The 15187-nt window shown below is 50.2% G+C and overlaps 1 protein-coding gene across 4 annotated transcripts in view; it reads left to right on the top strand.

Annotated features, from left to right (window-relative positions):
* Window positions 1-288: 288 nt before the first annotated feature.
* The window catches only part of ACTN4 (actinin alpha 4), a 70644-nt gene continuing 55745 nt past the window's right edge, over window positions 289-15187 (top strand). For all 4 annotated transcript variants that reach the window (XM_044911481.1, XM_044911480.1, XM_021701120.2 and 1 more), the window contains exon 1: window positions 289-529. In XM_044911481.1, the coding sequence (XP_044767416.1) occupies window positions 368-529 (162 nt within the window). In that variant the 5' untranslated portion in view covers window positions 289-367. The remainder of the gene's footprint in view (window positions 530-15187) is intronic.

Below are 15187 nucleotides of genomic sequence, written 5' to 3'. Positions count from 1 at the left end.
TGATGGCGAGACCCCGCCTTATGAATCATTCATGATCTGGCCCCGCCCACACGCAGAGAACGCGCGCGCTCACGCGGGAGAGGGGACGCGGCTCGTACATGAGCTGAAGAGGTGGTGGGGGAAATGGACTCTGCGCAGGCGCCGGGTTCCCCGAGGCGGGTCCCGGCGCCTTTCTGGTTAGGAGGCGCGCGCGCGCGGGAGGGCGGCGGCGGCGGCGCGGTGCGCAGGCGCGGCGGGCAGTGCGCAGGCGCTGGGGGAGGGCGGGCTAAAGCAGCTGAAGCGGCGGCGGCGGCGGCGGAGGCTCGGGCAGAGGGGCGGGAGCTGCGGCGGGAGCGGACGGGCTGGTGGGCGAGCGAGAGGCGGCGGAATGGTGGACTACCACGCGGCGAACCAGTCGTACCAGTACGGCCCTAACAGCGGAGGCAATGGCGCCGGCGGCGGGGGAAGCATGGGCGACTACATGGCCCAGGAGGACGACTGGGACCGGGACCTGCTGCTGGACCCGGCCTGGGAGAAGCAGCAGCGCAAGGTGCGCGGCCCGCGGGCCGGACGGGCTGAAGGGGGGCTTCCGAGGGAGGTTGGGGCCCGGGAGGAGGATTGGAGGTCTCGAGAGGGAATTGGAGGGTCTGTGATGGGAATCGGGGGTCATGAGAAGGAATTGGCGGGACTGGGAAGGGGTTTGTAGTCCTGAGAAGGAATTGTAGAACTTGGCCAAAGAATGGGGAGTCTGAAAAATAATTGGCGGCCGTGTAGGGAATATGGAAGTCTTAAAAAACAAAAAACCCACAAAAATCAGAGAGCCCGATGAAGGAATTGGAGGGTTTGGGCGGGGAATTGGGGAAAACCGAGACGCATGGAGACTTCTAAAATGGAATTGGGGTCTGAGGCGGAATGGAAGGGTGAGAGGGTGGTTGGAGGTGCGGAGAGAAATGGGGGATTCTGGAATTTGTGGACCAGAATGGAATTGATGGTTGCGGGAGCCTGAAGAGGAGCTCGAAGATGGAGGGGGTTATTTGGGAGTGCAGAACGGTCTGAAGAAGATTGGGGTTGGGGGAGTCCTAAAGGGGATGGAGATTCTGAAAGTCTGAAGATGGAGTAGGGGCACTAGGAAAGGGATGTGGAGTCTGAAGAGTAGTGGGGGGACCTGGGAGACTTGGAAAATGAGAGGGGCAGAGGAAAGAAATGGGTGTGAGACTGGGGCATGGGAGTGCAAGGATGAGTAGGGGTGCGAATGAAAGAAGTTAGGGAGCTGTAAGAAGTGTTGGAAGGGGTGAGATTTATTGGGGGTGCCCTGTTCTAATTGGGAGGCAGGAGGAGTAACAGGAATTGAGGAGGGATGGAGAGGCCGAAGGGGGATGCAGAGGATACCTGGAGTGTTTAGAAGAGGGGATTCTGAAGAACTGATGGAAGGCTGAAAAGCTCAGCCAAGGGTTGGAGGAGCCTAAGGAAAAGGTAGGGTGGAAAAAGGTGAGCATGCTGGAGAGAATGGGAGCGGCGGAATGGCGGGTAATGGGAGGGAGATTAGGAAAACGAAAGTCTCATTAGGAAGGCAGCATGTGATGGATAGACTGAGAAAGGAATTTGGGGGGGAGGGCTTCTAGAGGTACACAGTCTCGGGACTACAGAGTATGTTTTGAGGCGGGGGGAGGGAGAATAAGGGAGGACGCAGTGAGAGTGTCAAGAATTGTGTCTTTTTGGGGGGAGGGGGTGTAGGGACCCTTAAAGCAAGGTCTGTTTTCAGGTGGCATGTTGGGGTGTGGAAGCTACTTAGGGGGGACTGCAGTAGTGAAAGGGAGATCAAAAGGAGTGGGAGGCCCAGAGAAGATGTTGGGGGTGGGTAATTCAAGGTTGAGGAGGGGAGCTCTCAGCTGATATAAGAGAGGGTTTGAGTGTGTGCATGAAGAGCTAAAGAAAGGAGTGTGTTGAGTGGGTGTGTGTTTTGAGAGAGGTGGTTTAAAGTGTGTGAAGAGAGTGGCAGGTACTTGAAGTTAGAGGCTTTTAATATGTTCCGGAGATCTGAATTTTCTTCCCAGATTTGTTACTCATCAGCTTTGTGGTCCTGGGCAAGACCCTTGCTCTCTCAGTATAATTTTGTCATCTGTGAAATTAGGAAGGGTGGAAGGAGGCGTCCTGTGATGCTACAGAAATGGATGTGTACTGTGTGGGGACTTTGGGAGGGGGGATTTGGTGGAGCTTTTTCAGGAACATGGGGCAGACTCGAGGGATTTGAGCGATGAGTTGAGGAACGAGAGCGGAGAGTGTGACTGGAAGCCTCTTGAGGGTGTGAATTGGTGCTCAGGGGCCCAGTGCAGGCCACACAGGGTGGAGGGGAAGGGTGAAAGGAGCAGCTGTTCCTGGGGTGGGGCCTGGCATAACCTTGGGTAAATTCCCAACCTCTGCTTGAATTTCCTCATTGGGCGGGGGTGGCGGGTTGGTGATGGTGTTCTTCTCCATTGCTCCACTTGTCTCCGGGTGGCTAGGTTGAGATAATATGACATAGAAATGCTTTTTTGAGGGGAGAGGGAGATCTAGCCTGCTGTCACAGCAATAATTTATTGCCCCAGGCAGTGCCGGGTTGGAAAAGGTTAAGAGTTGCCAAGAGACTTGGAAAGTTGGGAGGGGAACAGGGGGCCGCAGGGTTGTTGTTGAGTATTTCTGGGATCTGTCTTCTCCAGCTCCAGGTGCTTGGGAAATTGAGCCCCTGACTCTTTTCTCTCAGGTGTGAGAGTGGGGGAACCTTCCCTTTCCCTCCCTTCCTGTCTTCTACCCCTCCCCAGATGACTCCTTTTGCTAGCTCGTTTCCACTCCCTTCTGGGAGTTAGGGTGTGTGCTCTTCCGTGGTTATAGCCTCCCTTGCACACAGGGTGAGGCTGGGGCACCATTCAGGTCCTGGGCGGGAACCGGGACTCACGGGAACCCCAAGGCCCTGCTGCTGTGTGTTATTTTCCCTCTTCCCTTTCTCAAGGACCAGGCAAGGTTGAGGGAAAGGGTGGCTCACATTGTCCTCTAATACAAGCTGATTTCAATTCTCAATAAGGGTCAGATTCTAGTATATCCTGCTTTATACCCTACTGCAGCAAATATTTACACATAGCTGTTCTTTGGGGGAAAATACTGCTTCACTGCTGTGCACTTTCCTATTATGGAATAGGGATCCTTTATGAAATGGGGGAAGGAGTAATGGAAAGGAATATGTACACAAATTTTTACTGTGTTTCCCTGTTTCTTTCCCTTCTAAGAAGAACCCCCTCCCCCTCAACGGTCTGGGTGGGTTTTTCTACATTACAGTGTCAGTTTAGCGACTGACACGTTGTCCTTCTTGCCTCTCCAAGGCTGAGCCACGGGCACAGGGAGAGTGGCAGTCCTGTGAGTATCTTGTGCATACTCACATACTCTAAAATAATCTGTGTCCAGGATAGCTGTAGTCCCGTGAAGTGTGTGGAATTGAATTCTTCTGGGAATTAGGCAAGGGTTGGTTCAAGTCAGGGTGTGTGTGGCTTCTGGTGGTTCTCACTTCTACCTGAAGCCATTTGCTCTGACTTCTAGGGACCCCAGCAGTTCTGACATGGAAGGCCCTAAGTTTTCTCCTGGGGGGATGGGGGAAGGACTGGTCCGGTGTTTTGAGCAAATTCTCCAGCAGTTACATTTCTCGGCCACAGTTCCTTCTCCCAGCTTCTGAAAGGGTCAGCCTGGCTGCCGCCACCTACTCTCCTGGACAGGAGAAGTCCCTTGTCACTTCCTCCAGGTGACCTCTGGCATAGCCAGAAGGAACGCCTCCCTCGCTAAGCCTGCGTGTTCATTGAAACGTCACTGCTTACAGGGACTCAGTGTTTAGACCCCTGACCTTTGGCTCAGGTCTGTATTAAGGGTGAGTTAATTATTTGAAAGTTCTGAGGGTGTTTTGTTTTTCTCCAAGCAGGTTTTTTTTTTTTTAAAGGCTGACAATAGAGGCCTCAAAGTAGCATCAGTTTTGTTCCATTACTCTAATTGCTTCCCTCTTAGGATCTGGCTAAGACTGACAGGTCCGTAGCGGCTTTCAAAATTAAATAACGTACCTATCACAAAAAATTAAATAATAATAATAAAGATTTTAAAAACCCCATCAAACTTAATTATCATCTAGAAATAAGACTGTAAAGATGGGAGGGGGCAACTATACTCTGCCCTCTTGGGAGAGGGGTAGAGGAAGCTACTCGGCTACTAAGCCCTCCCTTCCCTCCCCAATCCCTGAGAACGGGTCTTAGAACATGGCTTTTCTGATGACTGCCCAAGAGGTGAGGTCTGGGAGGACGGCCTGAGAGGAACTGCGCCCCTGGTCGCCACTCACACTCACTCAGTTGAGAGTTGGTACCATGCGTGGGAGCGGTGCCTGCTAATCCTAGGCAGTCCAGGGCGGCAACCCAGGATTGCCCTCTGCCTTTTGAAACACCCTCCCTGGTTCCGGCTTCCAAGACCAACAAGGAGGCTTGCTAGGCCACCTTGGCAGCAGGGAGCTGACTCACTCTTGGGTTGGAACTGGTGCTAAATGGTTTTATTTAAGGGCAGCTGATTGCCTGGCCTCGAGTGGGCTTCCTTGTGGGACAAGCTTGGTGAACATGTTGGAGGAACACCGTGCAGGAAATGGAGGGCGGTGTTTGAGTGTCCGGGCTGTCCCCATGCTGTCGAACCCCTGAGCTGCAGTCAGGAGGTCCGTTAAGATGTAGGATGGCGCTCGCAAAAGGTCTTGCTAAGCAGATTTCAGGGGAGCAGGGACGAGTCTGGCTTCTAATCTGAAGCCTCTGGGATGGGGAGACTTCTGTCCTTGAAATGTAGACTCCAGTCATGGCGGACTTTGGCCAGACAGCCCAGTTTTTCAGAGTTACCTGAGTGACTAGTCCAGGTTACCTGGCAGTGCTGTCTCGCAGAGGACAGAAAAGGGAATGGAACCCAAAAAGAATGGATTTGAGAAGGCTCAAGGAATTTCTGAGACGGTTGAGAGGGGGACACTTTCGGCTTTTGCTGTATTGGTTTACAGTGTGCTGGAAATTCTACAAGCCTTTGACCAGATCTTAGGGTTCTTAAAAGAAGGCAAGGACTCCCTTGCTGCTTCTGTTTTGGAAGGGAGGGAAGGGGAGAGGAGAAGGGCAAAGATAATTAGCGAACAGCTGTTTGCCCTCGGATCACTTGCTCGGTCAAGTTTTCTGAATAGCCAGAATGTCGACATGTTTATCTCTTCCCTGGCATGCAATATATTCTAGACCAGGGTCTCCCCCAGCTTTATCCCGGTTTCCTTCACTTACTCACGTCCCTGGTCTCATCAGTCACATTCAAGTCCCTTCCCTCAGGTTCCCGCCCACTGCCTTTATTTATGTATTTATTTTACAGAATAACAAAACACTCCTGCTCAAGGTCCTCTTCCCCCCTTTTCTTTTTTCATGGAAATAGGAGGCAAGTGGTAGCAAGTTGGTAACTCAACAAGCGGTGGTCATTGAAACACAGACCTACCTACTGAAAGGGGAAAGGGAAAGGTAGACAGAAGTTTCTACTTGAGCGGATGCAAATTCTGTCATCCGTGGAGGTTTGAAAGCCGTCCTTATATCCTGGGTGGTTTGAGAGCTCAAGAGCCATATCCTTTAGGATGAGTTTAAAGTTGAAAACATCAAAGCACAGTTCGAAGGAAACTTAGTTTTACAGTGTTGGCAACGCCGGAGCCAGATTTTGTTATAAAGTATCTGAAAGTGGCACAGTAACACTTGCTTTGCTTCCAGAAGGTTTATGAGTTACATTTTAGTCAGTATCCCAGGTATCAAGGAGTGTAAGGGTCAGTGAATCAAGAAAAACAATCATTTTAAATTCCAGACTCTGTGTAAAGAAGGATCTTGCTGGGGGAGAAATTAGCCTGCTGGCTGGGAGGAGAGGGATCTTGCCTCCCCGAGAAAGGGAAAGCTTTGCCTGAATTTAACTGGCTGGGGTGTCCTTACATCAGTGCTGGGGCAGTTTTATCCAAGTAATGGTCTCCCCGGGATTATAAAAATCTCTGAGACATTCGTCTTGCTGTTGTGCCTTTTTTGGTTGTGTTGTTCTTTCACGTCCCTTTCCCCTGCCCCCTTCCTTTGTAAACAATCGATGCATTAACTTGGAATGTCCAGGGAAAGTCTTGAAAAGCTGGTTGGTGTAACTTGGTTGCCTTCTCTTGAGTCCTGAGCAGCAGTTACTCTGGGAGAAGCCAGTGGTCTTTCTCTTAGGCGTAATTTATTGAAGAGTTACTGGAAAGCCAGTGGATTGAGTTTATGGGGGATTTGCTGTTTGTCACCTGTTTCTGTGCTGGCTCCTGCCTTTCTGGGATGAGCGCCGTACCCCCAAGAATGAGGGGCCATCGTGTCATTTCCAGAAGAGACCGTGGTTCTCCAGCCAGAGTAGCAGCCACCCCCCCCAATCCTTGCTCCTATGCTTATCTCCCTATTTACTAAACTTCAGTCATTTGTGATTTTTCAATACCCACTTTTACTTTTATATGCTTAAAACTTTTTAAGTCAATTTGCCTTTCTTCAGTTTCAAAAGGAAAAGTTATGTAAGTATGCTAAATGAAAAATTCAGCCTCCCTGGCCATAAATAGAAGGAAACTGGGGAAATAAACATGCTGAAAACAAAACAATGTCGTTAAATTCTAGCTAGGTGTTATCGCTGCCGAAGGCTCTGGGCCTGAGGCCTGCTCCCTTTGTTAAAAAGAGAGATTGGCAAGTGTTAGTGAGGTGCTAAAGACCCACAGTACCAAGCAGAGACTTTCTCTTTGAAGTAATCAGAAGGTTTACAAGAGAATCAAAGGAATAACCTCACTGTGATTCAGGGTTTAACGTAGGAAGTGGATAACCCTTAAAATCTCCCATGTGTCAGGACACCTGGGTGGCTCAGTCAGTTAAGCACCTGCCTTCGGCTCAGGTCATGATCTCAGGGTCCTGGGATGGAGCCCTGCATTGGGCTCCTTGCTCAGCAGGGAGCCTGCTGCTCCCTCTGCCTGCCACTCCCCCTGCTTGGGTTCTCTCTCTCTCTCTGACAAACAAATAACATCTTAAAAAAAAATCTCCCATGTGTGTGTGCCACACTTGGAAAAAACCATCTCACTTGACCCTGGAAACATTTCACGAGTGTCAGGACAGCATGACTTACCCAGGAACACACCGCCCATCCTGCTTGCCCCACGTCCCACATCTCACTCAAGATTGGATGACACTGGGTTTATCTTTGCTTTCAAATGTTAGGGTTGTTTGTTTTTTAAGAACCCGGGGCAACGTCGTAAATACAAGAATTGTGGGCTTATCACTTGCCCCTCACATAGCTTTTTCTTTTTAAGGCTCTGGTTTTCGTACACATACGCCCTGGAAGTTTGGCTGCCGCCCCCCCCCCCCCCATACACTGCTCTGCTGTTTGGGTATTTGAATCCTAGATTCTGAGAGGAAAGCAGTGCCCTCCTGCCGAGTTAAGAAAGGCTTATTTAAATGTTTTTCTTCCAAATATCAGAGCAGAACAGATTCTTTGTTTTCCAATGGAACTGTCGACACAGGGCAGGAGTAGTTGAAAGTGGCAGTTACTACTCGCGGAACACAATGAAGTCATCTTGGGAAATATCGTTGACGGTGTTGAAATGATTGAATGGGATGCTAGAACACCAGCCATACAATAGCATTTGTGTCTTCAGCTTCAGGCAGGAATAAAGAAGACATTGTGGTTTGTTTAATGCTTTTTAAAGTTTCCCCCCCAAAGGTGTGGGTCTGAGTGATGTCTGTCACTGGCTTTCTAGTGGGTTTTTCTTTTCATCTTCTCCCCCTCCCTGATGGCTGTTGAGAGTGGGTGGAAGCCACATTTTAGGTGGATGGGAGGCAGTGCAGAAGGCAGGCGGTAGGCCCTGCTCCTCTTCTCCACCTGTGAGGATAACAGTCTGGTTTTTTCATCTCCAAAAAGCCCAAGATAAAGAGTTTTCACGTTGTACCTCCTGAGCAAAAATGACTCTGATTTAAGAACGTCTTAATTAGCAGCCGTCCAGGATGGAGACACAACAGGAAGTGATCTGGATGCATTTCTTTTCTTTGATATATATGTCATTTCAGTGCCCGAGAAGGCCAGGTTTCGATTAGAAGCATCACAGGAGGAAGCTTGAAGGTGATTCAACAGCCAGCCATGCTGGGAGGGTGTTGGAGGGGCTCTCACTCTGGGAGGGTTGGTGGGTCTGAGATGACAGGCCCTCTTTTACCAAGCACCAAGGGCAGTGCTGGAAGCCTCCTTCCGACAGGGTCATTGCCCCAGGCCGTGCGTATATAATAGTCAGCACATGAGTGCTCTATGATCCGGGTGTGAGTAAAAAGTATTTAGTTGATATCACCATGGAAACTGAGTCGCTTACTAATTGTTTTGGGGAGCGCCTCCACACCAGAGGCAGCACTGATGGTGGAATGTTGGGCTCTTGGGCAGAAATACGCTGCCAACCGGTGTCCCAGGAAAATATCCCCAGGCATGGTGGCCATGCCCGGTAGGTGGCTGAGGGGCCTGTTTCCTGGCGCAGGAGTCACGCCGCTCTGTTTTATCCATGAGGGGTGTGTGTGTGCGCATGAGAGAGGGAGAAGGAAAGGCAGACAGCAGGAAAGCCGCTGTTGGCTCTGTGGCCAGGACGTGTGCTTTTTCTCTAGGCATTTAGAGTTGGAATCTCAGCTATGTGACTTCTTAATAGCAGGGCAAAATGTGCCTGCATCTTTTGCCTGCTTTCACAAACACTGACAAATTAAAAAGGACTCTAAAGTTTCCAGCAAATCCCAAGTGCAGTTCATTCCATGATAACATTAAAAAAGAAAAAAATCCACATCCTTCCTATCCCAACTCTGACAGTAAATAAATTTTTTTCTCCCTGTTACTTCCTCCTCTTTCCTTTAAGGAATTGAATGTCTTTATATTAAACTCTTGAATCTGATGAAAATATTAAATGCTTTTACAAGCGCTTGTTTGGCTCTTGCTGGCATGGATTGTGTTTGGAAGCGTCAGGCTTTTGTTGTTGTTTGGGTTTTTTTGTTTTTTTAATTTTATAGGCTTGTATGATCTTCCAGTTCTGGCTTATGGTATAAACTCAGTTTCAAAATTCAAAATGTCTGGAAGCAGCTGGTTTTCCAGGCTGGTTCAAGGGCAGTCTGATGAATCAACCCTTCTTACAGGCGGTCTGCTAACCAGTCCTGGAAGGTATCCAGACGGTAAACATCACTAGGATTGTGAGGCTTTTTTTTTTTTTTTTTTTTTTTTTTTTTGGGTCATTTGAGCTATGCTGCCAAGTCTGGTAGGATTTGACTTTCTGTAAAACAGAAAGGTCTGTATCAAGATGTCTTTTTCAGAGATGTCAGGCCTGTAGTCAGCTCAGCACTGTGTCTGCTGGTAGAGTGAGAGGAAATACCTAGACTGGTTTGGGGAGGGTCTTCTTGACCATTTTGGGAAACTAATTGTCCCTTTCCTTGTGTAACTTTCTTTAACTCACTGACACACAGACAATCCACAGAAAAGAATTCCGTCCATTGAGAGCTGCGATCCATTTTAGGGATGGTTGGTTAAGGGACCATGGCCCAAAGCTGCATAATGTCCCGGGGTGGCGCTCGGCTCTTACCTCCCGCCCAGAAACACTCTAGAGATTCAGAGGGAACAAGCCTTGACCATAAAAACAGAAGACTCAAAGCGCATGGAGTTCTCTTTGCAGCTACCTTAGACTTGGGAAAGTTCTGGGCTTCTTTAATAAACAACCACAAAGCAATGCTTGCCAAATACGGCCTGCTCTAGGGCCACAGGGTTAGCTAGGAGACAACTTTCTTGCCTAAAAATAAGTGCATGTTCCTATCAAACATTCCAAGCATTGTTTAAACATGAGACTTCTGAGTAGCCGTTCAGGCCTTGTGGGTTCAGTGATGTCAGCATGTGATCAGTTTGGGGAGCTTGCTCCCCATTTTGGGATTGGCCGGTGGCCACCAAGGAAATCAGGTGACCAAATGCAAACCATATTCCATCTCATTTCTATATGTTCTTGGTCTATTTGTAGGCTGGTGGGGGAGACAGAGAGCAAGCATGTGAATAAAACAAGGTAATTTCAGATAGGATGGTGTGGTGTGAATTAAATAATAGTAATCCCTAGCGTGTTATCCTGTGCTTAATGCTATTCGAAGTGTTTACCTGGACTGATTTGTGTCGTCCTGTGAGGTAGGTGTTGTTACCTTTACGGGACAGGTGCAGAAATGGATCCATGGAAGTTTAAGTCACTTGCCCAAGCAGCAGGGCCAGGATTTGAACCTTGAAGGTCTGGCTTTTGAGCCTCTGCTCTTAGATCTACATATACTACAGTCTGGTGATTGGGAATGGCTTGGAGGGAGGTGAGTGAGGGGAGTAGGGTGCCGTGCAGGTAGTTTAGATCAAGAGGGAGATCTTGGAAGACAGGACATTTGAGCTATTCCCTAAGGGATGAGAAAGAGGGAGCCAAGAGAGCACTGTGGGGAGGCTGTTCCAAGCAGGGGGCAAGAAAGTGTAGAGGCCATGAGGAGCAGAAAGAAGGCCAGAGTGGCCAGAGCAGGGCATGTAGAAAAGATGGTCCCAGCCAAATCTCAGAGCTTTTTTGTGGGAAATGCTGATGAGGCCTAGAGTCTGCAAACTCAGTGCCTCTTAGACCCCATTAGGCCAGGAACCTCATGCTTCCAGAACTCTGGCCCTGTAACCCTTGCCTCTCAGGGCCCCTGGACTGGCCAAACCATAACTGACTTCTAAAGTGGGAACCCTGGGAGGATGGAGCATTAAACCAAACAAAAGCTTCAATTATCCCTGGGCTCATTGCTGCAGTAGGCACCTGTGTTTGATTAAAGCGTTGGTAACTTTTGAATCTGGAGTTTTACAGCACTGCGGGCTCATGGGGCTTTGTAGTGTCTCTCTTCGAGAACTTAACTCTTACCCTATGAACAAATTCCAGTCCCCTTCTGTCCCATCAAGATGCCACTTGATTTATAAAGCATCTTGATAAAATGTTGTGGTTCCCTCTTTGAAGTGGGAAGCCAGGAAGCCTGATTTTTTTAACTGGCTCTTCTCCTAGGGCCTCCCTTTTTCTGTAAATCCCCTTTCCATTTACTCAGTATTTCCCCCTGGTTTCTTTTGGTCAGGTGGAGCTGTAGCTGGCGTGGTTCTGGTTCAGAGAGACACACATGCAGGCCGATTGAGGTGTTTAGCTTTCCGTCCTCTCCCCTCCGCCCCCTGGAAGCCAGTCCAGTAACCCCGTGGCCTTCATTTGGCCCGTGGCTCCCCATTTGAAGTCACACCTTGTCAGACTAGTTATGTGGCTTTTACTCAGGGAGGAACAGCAACATGCTCTGGGCTATCAGTAGACAGTCCTGACTCTGTGCACACAACACTCAGCAAGAATCTGAGTTCACAGATCATAAAGCGGCCAGTGTGAACATGGGCTGGGATTCTTTCTGCCCTGCCCTTCATGCGATTCGGCTGCAAAAATCCTCCCCGTTGACAGGATCTAAAGGAGCGAATGAGTATGAAGGTGTCCTGTGGTGGCACGGACAGCCCAGCTGCTTCGGCTGGAAAGATGGCGAGGTTTCCATTCTCCTGGCAGCATACCCATGTGAACTTGTTGAATCTTTTAAGTAGCTGTATAGGAGGGGAGATAAGTGTGTGTATATTTATCGTTATCCCCTTAAATACAAAAATAAAACCTCCCCTTTATAAAACTGATGCAGAGTGGGAAGAAAGTGTATGGCAAATGGAAAACGTGGCCCATTACATCAAGTCCTACCCCACGTTTGGGATACAGCTGTAAGTTTCCACGGTGGGTGGCTTATTATGCATTTATGCTGAGCTGAACCTGCTCCAGGCTGTTCCTGCAGATAGAAAAGGCTTTCTTGGGGGGGGAGGAGGGGGGAAGCTGTCTCTTTCCATCACACTGTAAAGACTTGGAAGGTCTTTTGAAAGCCTTCAGCAGTTGTCACCTGGGTAGCAGAATTGAGGGCCACTGACCAAAGGTGGGTCTGCATTTTATAGCCACCCAGCATGTTGTGTAACATGAGTTGGGGCTTCACGGGCCTTGGAGTCCAGCACTCAGGTAGAAACATGACCGCCAGGGCCAGACGACAGCCCTCGCTGGGCCCCTCTGCAGAGCTGAGCCTTTGGGGGTATGAGGGAAACCGGAGACCCAGCCCATGCTCTCCAGGAGCTCACTGCGTAGTCGGGGAGAGAGCAGAGCCACTTGAGACTTCAGGAGGACACTAAGCGGCACACAGAAAAGCCCACAGCACTCTAGCCGTGTCCCGGGAGAGGAAAGGGGTGAATAAGGGCAGGTGGGGTCAGTCATGGAAACGTTCATAAAGGAGGTGAGTGTGCAGGAGGGGTGGGCCTTTGCCCCAGCTGCCTGCAGGTTTCTGGGAGAAGCGTTAGGGGGTCTCTGGTATGCGATTGGACAGTATCCCTTACATGTCTCTTAGGAGCCGTCCTGCCGGTTCCTTCCCCTGATGAGCATTGTCTTCGGGGAGTTTCACCTTTGAGGCACCATGTTCGGTATATCTCAGCCGTACCTTGGAACCTCTGAATAGCCAGACCCCCAGGGTCTGAATCCATAGCCATTCACGGGTCCTGTTGCTTTCATGGCTGTCGTGGGCAGGCTGGACCCCTCCCGCTGTGGGAGTCTGCCCTGACTAATCCCTGAGAGGGCATTTGCTTTCAGCTTGCTGATGGCCCCTTCAGAATAAGCACAGGCTTCAGAAAAAGGAACAGAGAGACTCGCTTCTTAGGTCCCAGAGTCTCTCCAAGCCTTGTGCCTTGTGTCCCCTCTGGCTGTGTGGTGCTGCCTGGTCCGGATGATCCCTCCAAGCCCGGAGAGGCAGTTCTGTATTGAGATCACCCAAATGAATGGGGTTGATTCCTGACAGCCTGGCTGGCTCCGTGGGCCACCGTTAACATGCTTTCCCCGGAATGAGGGTAGCCTGCAAGTGTTCTGCCTTGAAAGTTTATTCTTGCTTGCCAAGCTTGGCTTACAGGTGCTATTCTTTTCCTTAAATAAGTGCCTTAGAGCTGGCTTGTGGCACTTAAGAGTTCCTATCCCCGGAAATACTCCAGTATGTTTAAAAAAACAAAAAAACAAAAAACCAACAACAGTTCATTCAGGTGCCCATGGCCAAACGTGTGACTCAAATAGCGCAACGCCCTTGATATGCTTTTCCAAAATGGACATACTTGAGTTGCACTCTGGCCCCACTGCGAGATAAGGTTCGGGTAGCTGGCCCGTGCCTCTTTCTTTGCGTGGTTTCAGGTTGGGTTTTTCTCCCTTCAGATGATGCTTGAGAGCTGTGACATCGCTTAGCTCATGCAAGCAGAAGTAGTGGCTTGGAATCATCCAGCAGAACCTGGTCCCCATCTTTGACACTGCCCAGGATCAGTAGGTTTGCCACGGAAGGATTGGTGGGGATGGTGAAGGTGGCAGGTGTCCCCTGGAACGAGCCAGTCTTTGTGGCTTGGGCACCAAAGCCCTGCTTGTGTGCCGAGGGGGAGAGCTGCAGAATATTAGCACAGCCAGTTTGTTTCCTCTTCCAGCTTGTTAGGGCTTCGAGGCAGGGTCTGCCTGATCATCGTTAAGAGGTGCCTTTTCACACCCCCCTTTCCCCCCACTTCTGAAAGGCTGTGATGTTAGGGAGGTGGGCTTCCTTTTTTTTTTTTTTTTTAAGATTTTATTTATTTATTTGACAGAGAGCGAGAGAGGGAACACAAGCAGGGCGAGTGTGAGAGGGAGAAGCAGGCTTCCCGTTGAGCAGGGAACCTGATGCGGGGCTCGATCCCAAGACCCTGGGATCATGACCTGAGCCGAAGGCAGATGCTTAACGACTGAGCCACCCAGACACCCCGGGAGGTGGGCTTCCTTTGAGGAGAGAACCTGGGGCTCATTAGTTGTCTTTGGAGAATGTTTTGCTCTACCCACCTTTTGGGAGAGCTTTCTTGAGGAGAAGTTGTGGAATATACAGGGTCACAAAGTTTCTTGCACGAACCCAGGCTCTGGGAAGAGATGCCTGCTCAGCTAGTGGGTAAGCGATAGCAGCCAGCCTACCCACCAGACTAGAGGAGGCGGCTCAGATGTCACCGGGATTCAGGCAGCTGCAGCCTGGGAGGGGGTGTTGAGGGGGCTGCAGCCCCTGTGGGAGGGTGTTTCCTGCACTCCTGTCTCCAGGCTTGGTTCTGGCGACAGAACTGGGAGGCCGTGGAAGGTGTGTGGTGGGAAGAGGGTCAGAGCACAGCCTTTAGAGGGAGACAGACCTCGGTTCTACACCCATTCCCTCTGCTTCCTGTTTGTGTGACCCTGGGCAAGTGATAGAGGTTTAGGCTCAGTGCCCTCCTCTGGAAAGGGTCATCATCCTGCCTCACAGGATGGTTCCAGCATTCAGTGGGATAGTGGATATAAAGCACCCCGCACACTGTGCTCAGTAGATCTGGCGTCTCAGAATGATTTCAGCTGCTCACCAGCCTGCATCCAGGGGGCTTGCTGCTGGCATCTTCTCTTTAAGGGAGTTGAAGGGGTCTGCTGAATTGTGACAGCTCAGTGGAAAGCCAGAACATGCTTCACTAACGTACCCCCCCCCCCCCCGGGAGCTCTGAACTCTAAAACCTAGCCAGCACCCCCAAAGACGAATTCTCTGTCAAGTGGCAACCTGCACTTGAGCTGCAGGTGACAGGACCTCTTCCCAGCCTCTGAGTCCATCTGGGCCTCCTTACCCAGGAGGTAGCTTCTTATTTCTGAGTTGTAGTCCTGAACAGTTTCGTGTCTGGATGAGCCATAGGCAGTGCTGGCAAGGCTTTTTCATGAGTAACACAGCTTGTTACTAAGTTTGGGAGAAGCCCAGGGGCTCGTTCCCTGGGTCCCCGTCTTTCCCTGTCCCCTTCCCCCACCACAAAGCAAAAAAAAAAAAAAATCGTTATCCACTCAAGTTAGAAACAACCCACAGCCTCAGGTCACGCTGCTTTCTCTAAACTGGTAATGATGTAGAAAGAGGAAGAGCATCTCACTGATAACCCCAAAAATAACTCTGCAGAAATGCTGTCAGACATGGTGTAAAGGTGTGCAGGCGCCCGTGCCCAATGGCTGACCTGGGACGTGGGACCTTCTAGAGGGCTTAGCGGAGCCTTGCCCCTTCCAGGGCTCCTTCCCCCCCCCCCC

This window comes from Neomonachus schauinslandi, chromosome 16 (assembly GCF_002201575.2).
Source record: "Neomonachus schauinslandi chromosome 16, ASM220157v2, whole genome shotgun sequence".
NCBI lineage: Eukaryota > Metazoa > Chordata > Mammalia > Carnivora > Phocidae > Neomonachus > Neomonachus schauinslandi.
The sequence above is the reverse complement of the archived record's forward strand: the minus strand, read 5'-3'. Positions and strand labels throughout refer to the sequence as shown.